Source organism: Prionailurus bengalensis, chromosome D3, assembly GCF_016509475.1.
Source record: "Prionailurus bengalensis isolate Pbe53 chromosome D3, Fcat_Pben_1.1_paternal_pri, whole genome shotgun sequence".
NCBI lineage: Eukaryota > Metazoa > Chordata > Mammalia > Carnivora > Felidae > Prionailurus > Prionailurus bengalensis.
In genome coordinates this window covers 9,337,810-9,354,526 of record NC_057356.1, presented here as the reverse complement: position 1 = coordinate 9,354,526, position 16,717 = coordinate 9,337,810, and the positions used below count along the sequence as shown (strand labels likewise).

General features: G+C 42.1%; 1 protein-coding gene across 29 annotated transcripts in view; it reads left to right on the top strand.

The window, feature by feature from the left end:
• The first annotated feature begins 1,103 nt into the window (after positions 1-1,103).
• ATXN2 (ataxin 2) overlaps positions 1,104-16,717 on the top strand; it is a 127,417-nt gene continuing 111,803 nt past the window's right edge. For 4 of the 29 annotated variants that reach the window (XR_006293869.1, XR_006293868.1, XR_006293867.1 and 1 more), the window contains exon 1: positions 1,104-1,681. Coding sequence is in view for 26 of the 29 variants with exons in the window: in XM_043557593.1 (XP_043413528.1) it covers positions 1,473-1,681 (209 nt within the window). In the remaining 3 variants the exon portion in view is untranslated. The remainder of the gene's footprint in view (positions 1,682-16,717) is intronic. The other 25 variants (XM_043557612.1, XM_043557608.1, XM_043557611.1 and 22 more) reach the window with 14 other exon arrangements.

Below are 16,717 nucleotides of genomic sequence, written 5' to 3'. Positions count from 1 at the left end.
AATTTTGGTGTTTTCCCCCTATCATTTCCTTAAGTAATTTTACTTAAAAGCCTAGATTCTTCACTCAAAAAAATTATCTGTTTGCTTCCAGTTTAATTGCAACACTTAAAAAATGGACTACAGTGCTGGCTAGCAATCTAAGTTAAAGTAAAACTTCTAAAGGGGTCAAGGTCTAAAGTTCGCACATTCTTGTGAGGTCTGCTCTGTTTCCACCACGGGAGACCCCATTATCCATAGCTCTACCAATCACGTACATTTCCTTTTGAGTCTCATGAATAAGGAAAAAAAGAAGTTCAAGTGAGGGAAAATGGGTTCAAATGAAGGTCAGATACCCAAAAGAGCTTTCTGGCTACTATGTTGCTGGGGTGGAAAAAGTAGGGTAAAGGTAACCAGATGTGGGTGGCCCAGGGAGGTTGCTCGACTCCAAACTTGCTAGTCTTGGCAGGGAAAAAAAAAAGGATTGCCTTTAGACATCCAGTAACGCGGTGAGAACCCACTGTGTGCCAGGTGCTGGGGATACAAAGACAACTATGGGATGCTTGTGTTCTAGATGCTTCTTACGTAGCAAGACAGTCTCCGCCCTGAAAGGACTCGCAGTCCATGCTGGAGGTTGCATCAGGTGGGGGTAAACACGGACTCTCCCAGCAGTCTGAAAACACTGAAAGATTACTGGGGGGGCGGGGAAGAAACACTTCCCTCCCGTCCTCTAGACTAGGCCGGCCCCGAGGGCGAAGACAGACACGCCCTCCCGAAGGGCAGACCCGCCTCGAGGAGGGCGGATCTGGGCCGGGCCGGCCGCCGGGCCCTCACCCGACCCCCGCGAATGCGGCCCAGCGCGGCGCCCGCTCCTCACGTGTCCCTCCCGGCCCCGGGGTCGTCTCACGTTCTGCTTCCGTCCGACCCTTCCGACTTCCGGTAAAGAGTCCCCTTCCCGCACCACCGCGCCCACCCGGCGTCGCCACGCGGCGTCTCTGTGTGCCCGACCCCCGATGCGCTCGGCGGCCGCAGCTCCTCGGGGCCCCGCAGCGGCCATCGAGCCACGCCGCTTCGCCGCGGCCAGGTGGCCCGGGCGGCGCTCGCTCCCGCGGCCGGCGCGGCGGGGCGGGCGGGGCGGCGGCGGCGGCGCGGCTCCGGGCCCGTATCCCTCCGCCGCCCCTCCCCCGCCCGGCCCCGGCCCCCCTCCCTCCGGGCAGCGCTCGCCTCCCTCCGCCTCAGACTGTTTTGGTAGCAACGGCAACGGCGGCGGCGCGTCCCTGCCCGGCTCCCGGCGGCTCCTCGGTTTCAGCGGGCCTCCCCGCCCCTTCGTCGTTCTCCTTCTCCCTCTCGCCGGCCCGGGCGCCCCCCCGGCCGCGCCATCCCGCGCCTCCCCGCTCGGCGCCCGCGCGTCCCCGCCGCGCTCCGGCGTCTCTTCGGCGCGCCCGGCTCCCGGCTGTCCCCGCCCGGCGTGCGGGCCGGTGTATGGGCCTCTCACCATGTCGCTGAAGCCCCAGCAGCAGCAGCAGCAGCAGCAGCAGCAGCCGCCCGCGGCTGCCAATGCCCGTAAGCCCGGTGGCAGCGGCGGCCTTCTCACGTCGCCCGCCACCGCGCCGTCGCCGTCCTCAATCTCGTCGTCTTCGGCAGTGGCTTCCTCCTCCTCGGTGGCGGCGGCGAGCGCAGGCGGCGGGCGGCCCGGCCTGGGCAGGTGGGTGTCGCGCCCCAGCCCCCTCCGCTCCGGGCCTGGACTAGCCTGGGCCTCGCGTCCCCTCCCCCGCGGCCCACACCGTCGTCCCCGCCCCGTGACCGGCCTGGCTTGGTGGGGTGGGCTGGGGGCCCGCAGTGGGGGTGGGGCTCCCACTCCCCTCTGGAGCCCGGGGGTTTGGGTGGGGGCCGCTGCGGGATCCCTCCGGGAATGTCAGGTCGTGTCCAGTCTCCAGCAACATCCCCATCCCCTCCCCCAAACGGTCAAGATGGAAGGACTGGGCAGCCTCCCCCTCTCCATTTAAGTGTTTGGGAGGGATTCACAGGTCTCAGCATTTGTCAGTCTCTGTTCCTCCTTTAACCCCAACATGGAGGGGATGCTTGGGCAGCGCCCCCACCCCGCAGTTTAAATATTAACGTGAAATGGTCTTTAGGTTTTGGTTCAGTCTCTCGAAACTTGCCAACTCCCCCATTGGGGAATAACGAGGGAGGGGGGAAAGTTAGGGCAGCGTCCCCCCTGTCCGTTAAAGGGGTAGCTACGGGGCTCATCTGGAATCAGTAGGGTCTGTGAAGCGCCCCTAAGCACCCCCACTCTCTGTCCTGGGAAAGGTCGAAGAACCGGATTGAGGCGGGTAGTGGCCCCCCGCACCCCTCCGCATTTAAATCTAACACGGCGGCGGGGGCTCCCGGACGCCTCTGGAATCGTCGGGCTCCGTGCAGTCTCCCGCAGCGTTCCGCCCTCCCCCACCTGAGGAAGGGGTGGGGGAGTGCCCGGCCCCCTCCCGGCCTCCCTCCTTCCCCCGCAAGGCCTCTCCGCCGCGGGTGGTGGCCGAGCCGCATTGCTGTTTCGAGGCCGCCGAGGAGAAGGCGCCTTTGAATAGTGGTGGGCGAGGGCCGGACCCAGGCGTGCGTCAGAAGTCCAGGCCAGATTGGGGACATAAGGGGATGGTGGTGGGTGGCAGGGAGCGGGCACGGTGCATTTTCCCCAACCCTCACCCCAATTTTTGAAATTTCGAGCGGAGAGGGATTGCAGCTGGGGACGTGGTGGGGTTCCTAAAGGCAGAAATGCAGGTGTTTACTTGCGTCGTCTCCCCCTTTCCCCCACCATGCACCTAGGTTTGTGGTAGGGACTAGGATCTCTGTGTTGTCTCAGTTAACCGGGTCTGACTCCGGAGGGTGTGTTTGTGCGGGAAGGCCTGTTGGGGGTGTGTGTGTGTGGGGGGGGTGGTGGTGGTGGTGGTGGTTGTCAGTTCGTGTTTCACGAACTGAGAAAAAATGCTTAGTGTTCAAACGGGGCAGCAAATGTCAATAGACTCCATTCCATTGTGGCCAGTGTCCTTAACTTGGGGAGTGCCGCCAGAGCTCACCAAGGGCACGCAAGACCATTTCCCTTGTGCCCCGAGCCCATCCGTGTTGCCGGCACTACCGTGCCTTCGTTAGGCCTAGGCGGGGTTGGCAGATTCGACGACGAGGGTCCTCCCTAGACAGACATCCTGGGCTTTAGAAGGTGGGGTAAGAGGATTTTTTTTTTTTTTTTTTAATTTCATGCACTGAGTTTTCTTTTTGAAAACAGGTTTTCAGCAATCTATTTCCAAAGAATTCTCATTTATGATAGGAGAAGTTATCCGTCAAGATGAATCAGAGCTGATTTTTAAGGAATTGTGCTTCCTTCTAGGGAGGGGGAAGGGCCAACATTGGTTTTTTTTCTTCTACCCTACCCACACACCCAGAGTCGCCCCTTCTCTGAACCACCCACAAACGTTAACCTGGTCCAACTAGTTCAGATGAAGTGCTTATTTTCCCAGCTCTTTCACTTAGGATTCTGTAATTCCGTTTCCCTTTTTCACTGGCATCCGTAGTGAAAAATGGAAAAAATTTGTACATAATTTTTATTGAAAAGGATATCTTTTTTTTCTTCTTAGGTCTCAGAAATTTGGCAGATATATCCAGCTTGTTCAAATAATTGAAAAATAATACTTACGCTTTTAAGTTGCATCAGCTCTCCTTAGGCTTAAAAATTTAATAATAAAGAATTTGTTCCGGAGTGGCTTAAGTGATCAAAAAAATATGGAATGTTTTAGTATCAAAGATCTTTTTCTGTTTCTTGAGGCTTCACGAACATCCAAGGTTAATTTAAATTCTTCCTTGCTTTAAGTTCTTTTATTTGAGACATAGATTCTGGCCCTTAACTCATTTTGATAGGTAAGAGATGTTTTTATTCTTATACAGGATTTTAAAGGTACTTGTAGAATTCCTTTTGATTTTGAACTATTGTTCCTGGGTTCTTTGTAAATTAATTACAATTTCTAGAGTCTCCTCACGTTACGTTTGTGTGTATCAGCAGTTAAAATACGTATCTGGGGCCAAAGGTGAGGAAAGAAAATGCAGCTTTGGGTTTGACATGTTGAAAAGTAGTAAAATATTCTTGAATGTCTAGAAATTCACATGTCGTCTTTAAATAACATTTCATCATATTTGACTTTTTTTTTTTTTAACTTGAATAGTGGATTTTCATGGCTTTCAAAAATGTATTCTGTCTTAAATTGTCATGTATGTTTTAGAAGGTGGTTTTATATTAGAACAACATACCCATAATATTAAAGTCTGCATTAATCTAATTCTTATTTTTGCCTTTTACATTTTCATGTTTATGTGGCTTTAGCGATTATGTATGTTATTTGTGTTGTTTTTTTCTCCTTAGCATTGTGTTACAAACTTTTTTTAGGTTTTTGGTTAACCATTCTCCTATTGTTGGAATTTGGGTTTCCACCTTTACTATGCTAGATAGTGGTGCAGTAAACATCTTTATACTAATAGCTTTTGGCTTCAGTCTAATTATTGCCTTAGAGAAAGTTCCCAGGAGTGGTTTTTACTAGGTCAAAGGGCTTCAAGATTTTTATGGCTCTTGCTAGCTGTGCCATATTACTCTTCAGAAGACTTGTATTAGTTTCCATTGCCAAGAAGGTGGCTCTTCTATAGAATGGTTTCTTTGTCAAACACTGTGGGGGATTTTCAAGGGAAAAGTTGCACTTACTGTCAAGTGAATACGTTATTAAGTGCTTTTGTTAGCTACCTGATTATTTATACTTGAGTTTGAATTTGGTTTCTCTGAGGACTTAATGAAATAATATATGGGAAGATGCTTTGAAAACAGTAACTGTTAACACTAATGAGGATACATGGTTTATCTATTGTGCTCATACTTCCAAAGACTCAGTTACTAAGTAGAGGAATGAAAGTTCTGAGAAACTTGTTCTGAAGCTTTTGTTGTTGTTAATCTCCCTTATTCATCTAAAAGTATTTTTTATTAGTTGTTAGCCAGTGACCAAGCTATCTTTGTTAACTTTCATATAATCTCATGGCACTATTGGGAATTATCACTGGCTAACCCATATCTCTTCTACTCCCACATTTTCTTCCCTATTTAAAAAAATAATGGGTTTACAATTCTGTTACCCCATTCCCAATCCTAAATAATATAACATTACAGTTTCCTTGGATACAGGATTAAATGTGAATAAAAACTTATTTTAGTAATTTTCAGCTTAGTACTTTCATTGCTTCTTTCTCTGAAGGCATTGCAACTTGGAAATTATGCTGCAATATAGTGTAATTTTTCATCGTGTTCCACTTAAATATTTGCAAGATACTCATCTTTTAAAATATTTCTTAGAAGAGCCTAAAAACTTTGACATCATTGAACACATAAAATTATTGAAAATCTACCTACAGGCAGTTATAAGTGCTTGGGATATGCCAGTGAATAAAACAAAGATAGCTGCTTTTCTGGTGTTTACAATTTAACGTAATGAACCAGACAATAAACAAGAGACATTAAATTAGCACACTAGATCTGATATTAGGCAGGAGCTATGGGGGATTAGAGGAGAGCAGATTAAGGGTATAATATGGGAATGTGGGTGGGGAAAGGAAGTGGGATGCAGTTTTAAATGGGTTGGCAAGGCTTCTTTGAGCAGGTAACATTTGAACAAAGTTTTGAAGGTGAGGTAGTTAGCCATTTGCTTTTGATCTAGATTAATTAGTCATATGGCCCCATTTGTAATTTATAAGGTTTAAACTGCATCATCCTTTATTAATTCATTCTTTTACGTGTGTATTGATAATAACGAAATTTGTAGTTGGACCAAAAAAAATTAATTGGCATTTAGGTCATCAGAGGTGAGCTATAGAAGGCTATTTATTGAAAGGTGTACATTTTTGGTTTTCTACTGGGCTTATTTATTTTAACCTAATTGGCTTAATTTTCATTCTCAGTACCTAGAGAAAAAATACACTTTTTAAGTTGGGCGAACACCTACGTCAAATTGTCTATCTTTGTCAAAAAAGTAATCCTGTAGTTGCTTAAAGATACTGCATTTGAAAAGTCAAAACCTTTATGGTGTATTTTCCATGTCTAATTAGACCGTTATAATTTTACACAGGGGATGTTAACTCATATCATAACTATTCAATAGCCATATGTTTTGACTTAAAGGAGGAACTGATTTTTTAAAAAAATTGTTTTTGGTCCTATAGCTGTGTTAGAATTTACTTTTACCATGGCAAAGTGTGTTTTTATTTTGTAATTCTTATTTTTTCCTGGTTATTTCTTATTTCATTGAACTGTTTCACCGTTGAGAGATGTAAGGCTAATAGGGCACTGCAGTGCCTGGGTGGCTTAGTCGGTTAAGCATGTGAACTCTTGGTTTCAGCTCAGGTCATGATCCTCTGCATTGGGCTGAGGTGGGCTGAGCTGCCAGAGCAGAGCCTGCTTGGGATTCTCTGCCCCTTCCCCTGCTCCTTCTCAAAAGAATACTTAACTAGGACTTAAGAATGTAGAATAAAGGAGGTTAAGGCATTCATAGATGTCAGAGAGAAAACCGGTCCTTGGTTCTTACTACAAACGTTTCCAATTGACTAAAGGCTGTGCAACACTCCATTAGAACAGAGAAATGGCTGTGGGGGAAGCCAAGTCTGCAGGAGAGGGATAGCTGGGCTGGAGGCCACAGCTCAGGTCCAGGACGGCAGGTTAGTGCATTCACCAGAAAGCACTTGCTTTCCAGTCTCTGGGATGCTGAGAATTTCCTTAGACAAGAGCAAAGTGTTTTTGTTTTTGTTTTTTTAATTAAAAAAATTTTTTTTAATGTTTATTTATTTTTGAGAGAGACAGAGGGTGAGCAGGGGAGGGGCAGACAGAGGAAGACACAGAATCAGAAGCAAGTTTCAGGCTCCAAGCTGTCAGCTCAAGAGCCTGATGCAGGGCTTGAACTCACAAATGGTGAGATCATGCCTGAGCCAAAGTCCGATGCTTTAACTGACTGAGCCACCCAGGTGCCCCGAGCAAAGTGTGTTTTTATACCTTGAAAAAGGTGTTAAGTTTTTAGAAGATTTTTTTCCCTGGAATTAAAATTTTCTATTTTGGGTAGTGATAGTATTTTGGTATCCTATAAAGAGTTGAGCCTGAACAAAACCCTGATTTTGTAGCTATTTCAAATGAACGTGACAACTTTGGTGGACATGTAAATCGAGTTTATTAACAGGCCTGTCTGCTACTGTATCTTTTTAAGTGAAAGTACTTGTTTCTGTTTGTTTGGTTTTTGGTTTGTTGTGAAGCATATCTGGGTCATCTATGACTGTTACCCTACCAATGTTTTAGGTCAATACAGTGGTCTTTTTTAGCAAGAGTGTTACTAAAATAAAAAAAGTAGAAAGCTCTTTCCTCTTGAGGTCTTTTTGCTTCCTTAGATGTTAGTCTTAAAAAATAGGGATGTTTTTGTCAGAAAATTTACTCATCAGTGAATGTGAAGCTGGTATCAAGCCTTTGAAAGGTTGTAGCATCTTAATCTAGAATTTTAACGTTCAAAATTTTAATTTTGAACTCCTAACGTTTCCTTGCGTTACTTATGCTTGGGAGAAGTTCGAGCTGTATCTTAATGTGTTTTCTGATATCCTTAAAGTATATTTTTCTACTCAAAAAGAATGTCTTATGCTTTTGAATGTTCTTCGTACAATAGTAGTATTTTCCATTGAGGTGCTTGCCAAACAAAGCACATTTGCAGTTTTGTAGGCAGTGGTGTCATGAACCACTTCCCTGTTATTTAAAATGCCAATTAATTCAAGAGATTTTTATATCTCTTATATATATTTAATATATGTATAAAATTTCATACTTTGTGATTGGAAGATTTGTAGAGAATGTGGTCGCTGATCTGCAGGGGATCTTAAGCTGCCTGAGTATAATGGAGATGAGAGATGTATTTGAACCAGTGTCCAGAACAGGTTTCTTCTCTTTCTTTTTTTACCTTCTTAAAAAAATTGGAGCATAGTTGACACATAATGTCACATTAATTTGAGGTGTACAACTTAGTGATTTGATATGTTTATGCATTATGCTATGTTCACCACAAGTATAGCTACCATCTGTCCCATTGCATCACTATTAAAATATCGACTGTTTTCCTTATGCTCTTTTTATTCCTGTGACTGACTTCATTTCCCCCCCTTCCCCCCAGAACTGTCAGTTTATTCTTTATATTTATAGTTCTGATTCTGCTTTTTGTTTATTCATTTTTTTCAAGATTCCATTTAAGAGTGGAATCATATGGTATTTGTCTTTCTCTCTCTGACTTATTTCACTTAGCATAATACCCTGTAGATCCATCCATGTTGACTCAACAGAATAGATTTAGTCTGTTTGTTTGTTTGTTTGTTTAATTTTGTGAGAGAGAGAGAGAAGGGAAGGAGAGAGAATCCCAAGCAGGCTCTGTGCTGTTAGTACAGAGCCTGATGCATGGCTCAATCCTGCGAACCATGAGATCATGACCTGAGCTGAAGTCAAGACTTGGACACTTAACTGTTCCACCTAGGCACCCCAGAACAGATTTATTCTTGAAATTAGTAGAGAAACAATCTTGTTACAGGTACTGCCTCATTTATATCTGAAAGTTCTGCCTCTTATAATTTGAAAAATAGTAAGTTGTAAATACTCATTGTAGAAAAGATTGCCGAGAATCAAAAAGAAAGCCCAAACTTCTTTAAAGTCATCCACAATCTTTCTTTGAGTAGCTACTGTTGGAAGTTTGGAGTTCATCTTTTCAGACTTTTTATAAACATATATATGATAAACAAGATGGAATCAAATGGTACATACTGTTTTGGATTCAACAGTATATATTGTCTTTTAAAATATTTCCCTCACGCCTGGGTGGCTCAGTTGGTAAAGTATCTGACTCTTGATTTTGCTCAGGTCATGACCTAAAGGTTTCCAGCCCCAAGGCAGGGCTCCCTGCAGAGCCTGCTTGGGATTCTCTCTGCCCCTCCCCAGCTCACACTCTCTCTGTATCTCAAAATAAATAAATAAATAAATAAGTAAGTAAGTAAGTAAGTAAGTAAGTAAGTAAGTAAGCTTAAAAGAATGTTTCTCTCCTAAAACTCTAGAATTTTAGAGGAGGATGAAGAAATAACAGAAAATCTTACTTTAAAGTAGAAGGGAAAAAACCCTAAGCTTCGAAAAGTTAGGGGACTTGCCCAAAGCAACTTATTTGTAGAATTTTATTATATCCCTCTCTTTAAATAAACACAGACCTAGACGTAAACAAGATCATGCTGTGCATTTTACAGAATGCGACAACCACAGGCAGTCCTTGACCTTCAAGATATCTTTTTGTAACCTTGAGGTTTGGCTCGGTAAAATAGAAGGTCTGGTTCTTTATCTTTTTAAAAAAAATACGTGTAATTTTGTGCATATGTGGTATGAAATCGACTTAAATGTTAAGTCCTTGGTTGTATTATTTTTAATGGCTTGGTATTATGAGTCTGGGGTTGCTTATGAAAATTTGTCAAAACTATTAACCTCAGGTTTTATTTGCTGAAAATTATTTTCAGTTGTGGTCATGTGAAAATCTGAAATTCCTTAAAAAAATTTTGTTTTTATTTAATGTTTATTCATTTTTGAGAGAAAGAGCATGAGTGGGATAGGGGCAGAGAAAGAGGGAGACACAGAACTCAAAGCAGGCTCCACGCTATCAGCATAGAGCCTGACCTGGGGCTTGCATGAACTCTCGGGCTTGAACTCATGAACCGTGAGAACTGTGAGAACCTGAACTGAAGTTGGACGCTGGACCAACTGAGCCACCCAGGCACCCCTGAAATTGCTTTTAATTTATTTTTGTTTTTAGACTTTTTTTTTTTTTTTTAATATTTATTTATTTTTGAGAGAGAGAGAACGCTGATCAGGAAGAGAGAGAGAGGGAGACACAGAATCTGAAGCAGGCTCCAGGCTTCGAGCTGTCAGCACAACCTGACTTGTGGTTCAAACTCACAAACCCTGAGATCATGACCTGAGCTGAAGTCAGACACTTAACTGACTGAGCCACTCAGGTGCCCCTTATTTATTTTTATATTTTTAAGGTTTTGTTTTTAAGTAATCTCTACACCCATCTTGGGGCTCAAACCCACAGCCCTGAGATTAAAGAGTCGCATGTTCCACGGACTGAGCTAGCCAGGCGCCCCTGGTATCCCTTTTAGTTTAAAAATATTCTAATGTGAATTGCTTATAGTATTAGCCTTGAAGTGGCTGTAAAATAACAATTTCATACCATGTTTAATAGCTAACTGCGTTTTGGGAACTGGATAAAATGGAATTCTATGATGGTGTCTTTGTAAATCCCATCAGTTTGTGGTATGAAACTTGTCGGTGATGTAATAATGAATGTGACTTTTATTAAGTATATAGAAACTTCAGAATGTTGTATTCTTTTAAGAATATTACCATGAGATGCTTTATCTAACAGTTTTGTCAGTGGTCAAATACTTTTGATTGCCTCTATGTTCTTAATGCGTTTTATGAATCAAACAATATTTTTAGCAGTAATCTTTGTAAATAGTCAAAATTAATCTTGATTATAGTTTTAGTTAAAGAAAAAGCTAGTTTTGTACTAAATTGTGCATTTTTCTTTTGGGTCTCAAAAACTTTTTTTGTGGAGATTGTGTAGTTATTTTCATTACTGAAATACACTTGATAATTAAGTAAAGACAAGACCTACAGTTTTTACATTGAAGCTTGTGGAGATTATAGAAAGGACTAGTTCTTCATGGCCTCTTTCAGAGTTTATTTGCTTTTACTTTACATGATTTACACATTGCCAGCAATAGAAAGGCAAAACTTTTAGAGGCAAACACAATGACAGCAGTGTGAAATAAAAATAGCATGACAGAAAGTTAAGAGATGAGAGAATTACAAAAAACAGACATGAGAACTAAAGAATATTTCATTTGGCTTTTAGTTACAATTCTATGCCTTAGTAGACCGAATCATTACTATTTCATAGCACAGTGTTGTTAGTTGATGTGCTCATAATAGTGACCTAAGACAAAGTTAAATTGCTTTTTATATTTTTCGAACTGTAGGTCATGACCCCTTAATAAAGTGTAAGATCACTCTAGTGGGTCATGACAAGCATTTTTAGAAAAATGAAAAAGAGTAGAAGATACTAGAATGCATTGCATCGTTAACTTCTGTTTGAGTTAACGTATATATACTGTATTACAATGTACAATGTAATACTTTGTTGATGTCACTGATTAGAGACATTGAGATACAGTAAAAGGATTGAGGAAGGGTTTTGTAGTTATATCTAAGCTGGGGTTTACAGAATTAGCAAATAAAAATACAGGATGCTCAGCTGAACTTGTATCAACAGTGACTAATACTAAAGTATAGTGTGTCCCACATTGCATGGGACAAAATTATTCATTTATCTGAAATTCAGATTTAATGGGGCATCCTTTATTTAATCTGGTAACTTCAGTCTAGGGTAGAATCAGGGCTTACCCCTTGGTAACTAAAATTTAAGCTCTGTGTGGGCAGAAACTTGATTTTGTTTGCTACTGTGTACCAATCTTCTGGAGCAGTGCTTGGCTGTAGGTGAGGTGTTTGAATGATTGGGGCAAGTCACTCACTCTTGTGCTCTGTTTCTTTATTAAAAGGGGAAAAGAGTACCTTAAAAAGTGAGATTACTAAATTTCTGTTACATTCCATTCTTGGTACATAGTAAACTCTTAGTATGTTTGTTTGTTTGTTTGTTTGTTTTGAGAGAGGTGGGTGGGGGACAGGGGCAGAGAGGGAGAGAGAATCCCAAGCAGGCTCTGCACTGAATGCAAAGCCTGATTCAGGGCTTGAACTCAAGAACCGTGAGATCATGACCTGAACCAGAGTTGGATGCTCAACCAGCTGAGCCTCCCAGACACCACCCCCCCCCCTTTTTTTTTAGAAAGATTGTAGGGGGAGGGAAGGACAGAGGGCACAGGGAGAGAGAATCTTAAGCAGGCTCCTTGCCTGGTGCAGAGCCCCACATGGGGCTTGATCTTACGACCCTGGAATAATCATGACCTGAACAGAAATCAAGAGTCAAACACTCAACTGACTGAGCCACCCAGGTGCTCAGGTCTCAGTTGTTTAGAATCATACAGATTTGGAGTTGGAAGTGGCCCTGGTGGATTTTTAGTTCTCATTCCTTACACGTGAGGAAACTAAGACCACAGAGCTTATTTGCTAGAGTTCTCCCATCATTGGCTGCATGGCTGGCTTTAGAATCTTGTTCCCTTTTCTTTCTAATATAATCTATTTCTTTTTTTTTTAATTTCTTTTTAAGTTTTTATTTAAATTGCAGTTAACATGCAGTGTTAGTTTCAGGTGTACAAATAGTGGTACTAATAAGATTTTTAAGACTTGTTTTCGAAACTTGGTATTTATTCAGTAATGTAAGAAAAGATCCATCTATCCAGAAAAAAACCATTGTCTAAGTTTTTCAGTTAGCAAAGCTTTTACTCTACTTTTGTTCTTTTTTGTTTTGTTTCATATGTTTCAAGTGAAAGTGTCTCTTCAGTCCTTTTATTTTTTCTTCAGTCCTTTTTTTTTTAGTTTATTTATTTTGAGAAAGAGTCTCAGAGAGAATGAGTGAGGGAGGGGCAGAGAGAGGGAGAGACCGAATTGCAAGCTGGCTCTACATCACCAGTGCATAGCCATGTGGGGCTCAAACCCACAAACCATGAGTTCATGACCTGAGCCGAGATCAAGAGTCAGACTTTTTTTTTTTTTTTAATTTTTTTTTTTTAATTTTTTTAAAGATTATTTTCAGTTCCATTGAGAGCAGAGATTGTTTCATAGTACTCCCTCATGGCGCCTTGAACATAATTGAAACCCAATATTTGTTCATTGATTTTTGTCCTCCGTAACTTTTTTTTTTTTTTAATTTTTTTTTTTTCAACGTTTATTTATTTTTGGGACAGAGAGAGACAGAGCATGAACGGGGGAGGGGCAGAGAGAGAGGGAGACACAGAATCAGAAACAGGCTCCAGGCTCTGAGCCATCAACCCAGAGCCCGACGCGGGGCTCGAACTCACGGACCGCGAGATTGTGACCTGGCTGAAGTCGGACGCTTAACCGACTGCGCCACCCAGGCGCCCCAAGAGTCAGACTTTTAACCACTGAGCCACCCAGGTGCCCCTCTTCAGTCCTTTTATTCATTTATTTATTTACTTATTTTATTATTTTAAAGAAAATTTTAATGTTTATTTTTGAGAGAGAGAGACAGAGAGTTCAAGTAGGGGAGGGCAGAGAGAGATGAAGACACAGAATCTGAAGCAGGCTCCGGGCTCTGAGCTGGGGCTCGAACTCACAACTATGAGATTATGACTTGAGCCGAAGTCGGGTGCTTATGCGACTGAACCACCCAGGCACCCCTCTTCAGTCCTTTTTTTTTTTTTTTAATAATTTAATAATTTTTTTAAATAATTTTAATAATTTTTTTATTTATTTAAATTTACATCTATATTAGTATATAGTGAAGCAATGATTTCAGGAGTAGATTCCTTAAGTCTCCTTACCCATTTAGCCCATCCCCCCCCACAACCCCTCCAGCAACCCTCAGTTTGTTCTCCATATTTATGAATCTCTTTTGTCCCCCTCCCTGTTTTTGTATTATTTTTGTTTCCCTCTCGAGTCCTTTTAAATGAAGTTCCCCTGTAGTGTTTCTACCAGTCATTCCTTTCCTTTCTTCTGTGACTGTCCTGTTCCGATCCTTATCCTACATGGCAAGTAGGTTTCACTTTGTGTGCCAATTCTGATTGATTAGAGTGTTATGTAGAGCATTCTGAGATTTCATTTACTCTTGGGGAAGAAATGTGGATAGAGAAGGAGGTGAGGTGAGTCTTTATATCATGGGCGCCAGAGGGTATCTACTCACTGTAGCTTAGCAAGCATCCCAGTTGGTCTCTCTATGTCCAGACACTTCATCCATACTCCACGGCCCTAAGACTCTTCCCCAAACATTTTCATTATGTTCCATTTCTACTGAGAAACTTTTAGCGGCTCTCATTATTAGCTGAATCAAATCCAGACTATTTGGCCTGATAGCCAGGTCCCTTTACAGATTGTGTACACTGTATTTATTCTCCAGGTAAAGCAGATTATGCCAGTGTAGTCCTCTTCATCCTCTTAAACATAGTCTTTAATGGCTCAGCCCAGATCTTCTCTTGTAGTGTCTCACTGTATGTACCTTGGGAAAATGTGGTTCCTCCTGTGCTGATGTAGCTTTTTTGGCAGGTGTCATTCCTGTGGTATTGAACACACAGGGCCTTGTATTTAAGTGTAGCAACTCCTCCCCTCACAAACTTTCTCCTTAGAATGGACTCAGATAGGAGCAAGCTACTTCCTAGAACAAAAGTGAGGTGTTTTGGGTTTTTTTCCTGGTTCTTTATGTTCATTTCATAGTCCACCATCCCTGTTATTTGTAAATTTTCTGTGTTTACTGTGTTTAAACTTAGTTTATTATTCCTAAAGCTGTCATTTTCATTCAACAAGTGCAGCAGCAGTGAGTATTGACAGTGCCGGTCGGAAGAACACATTTAACTATGGTGGAAATGAGAGATTGGGGCACTGGCTGCCCTAGTCAGAAGAGCATGTGACTCTTGACTTCAGGGCGGTGAGTTCAAGCCCCACAATTGGGTGAGAGATTTCTTAAAATTGAAAAAGATGAGAGATGAAAAGAATAGAGTATTAGGAAAATGATGGGTTGGGACAGGATGGGTTATTCTGAAGGAGAGAGAACAAAAAGTACCATGTCTAGTCAGTAATAATCCACCAAAGATAAAGAGAATTAATAGATGAAATGGAAAAACCTGGAAGTCCGCAGCTAATGGTGCTAATTTGGGAGAAGGCTAACATAGTGACGGTGCTACTGCTGGAACCCCAGTCAAGACTTGCAGATAGTGCCACCGACACACAGTCCTTGCATGTAGGGTCTGGGCTGCCTCCCATGGTATCGGAGAAGTCTCTTCAGAGAAAGTTATCTTTGGGAAATGATGCCTAGTGGAATGTTCATATGTGGTCGTCCTGTCCAGACACATGGATAATACACAAGAAACTTAAAAAAATTTGTTGTTCAGTGCACTGTGATTTAGTTCAGATTGCTAGACAGGATTTAGTTAATCCTTATTGTGGTAGATTTAGTTAATCCTTGTTGTGGTAGATTATATTTTTAATTAGATATATTAAAATATGATTTACATAAAGTTCCCCCTTTTTAGCGTATAGCTCTTGAGTTTTGACAAACTTAAAGTCTTGGAGCAACCACCATAATTATACTATCACTCCATAAAGTTTCCTTGTGCCTTTTATCAGTCATTCCCCTTCCTTTAACCCTGGCAATTACTGATCTTTTTCCTGTCATCATAGTTTTATCTTTTCTAGAATGTCATACAGATGGATCCATACAGAATACAAGCGTTTTGTGATTGGCTTCTCTCACATACCATAATGCTTTGAGATTCTTTTGTGTTACTGCGTGTAATAGTACTTTCTTCCCCATAGTGTGTGTGTGTGTGTGTGTGTGTGTGTGTGTGTGTGTGTGTGTTTTATTTTATATTTGAGAGAGAGCACGAACAGGGGAGGGGCAGAGAGGGAGATACAGAATCCTAAGCAGGCTCCAGACTTGGAGTGGTCAGCACAGAGCCTGACGCAGGTCTCCAACTCTCAAACTGCGAGATCATGACCTGAGCAGAAGTCAGATGCTCCACCCACTGAGCCACCCAGGCGCCCCTCTTTCCCAGAGTTTTGTTCATCAGGTGTTGGACAAGTTGCAGTTTTTGGCTATTATGAATAAAGCTGCTATGAATATTTGTGTACAGATTTTGTGTGGTCATAGTGATTTCATTTTTCTTGGTTAAATACATAGAATTGGGATTGCTGAGTTGTATGACAATTTAGTTTTAAAAGTAACTGGCGAACTGTTTGTTAAAATGCCTGTCCTATTTTTCCCCTCAGCCGTGTATGGGATTTTTATTAATTGCTCTAATTCTTGGCAATACTTGGTATGTTAATCTTTAGTTTCAGCCATTCTAGTGGCTGCGTATTGGTATTTCATTGTGGTTTGAACTTACATTTCCTTGATACCTAATGATATTGAACTTCTTTTCCTGTGCTTGTTCGCCATTTATATATCCTCTTGGGTGAAAAGAAACTATTTGTGATCTCACTTGTTTGGAAGTAAAAGTTTCTGTATTTGCATTGCCTTCTAGGTTTATTTTAGAGCATCTTGAGGACAGAGACAAGTCCCTAGTATAACTTAACAAGCATAGTAAGTGATAAATTGTGTATTGACTGTATGAGCCTTGGTTTCATTGTTAAGCAGATGAGTTTGCTGTCAAGGAAACGTTGTCACTTTATAAAGGAACATGACATTTGTTTTATAGGCATACCAAAGTTAAACTATTCTTTTGAGTATTTCCTGTTTGTCAGGTTCTGGGGATACAGTAGAGAACAAGCCAGATGAAGCCTCTTCCTTCCTGGAGTAGGGGAGACAAGGCAGAAAGTTCAAACTGCTCCCTCATAATATGTTTGAGTTGCTGATGCTTGCTTCTATCTTATAAAATATTGGAAAGCAGTCTTTTAGATAAGGAGAAGAAAACATACTGGTTTCATCAGAAGATAGGCCCTCTTTGGGTGCCTGGGCGCTTAAGCGTCTGACTTAGACTCAGGTCA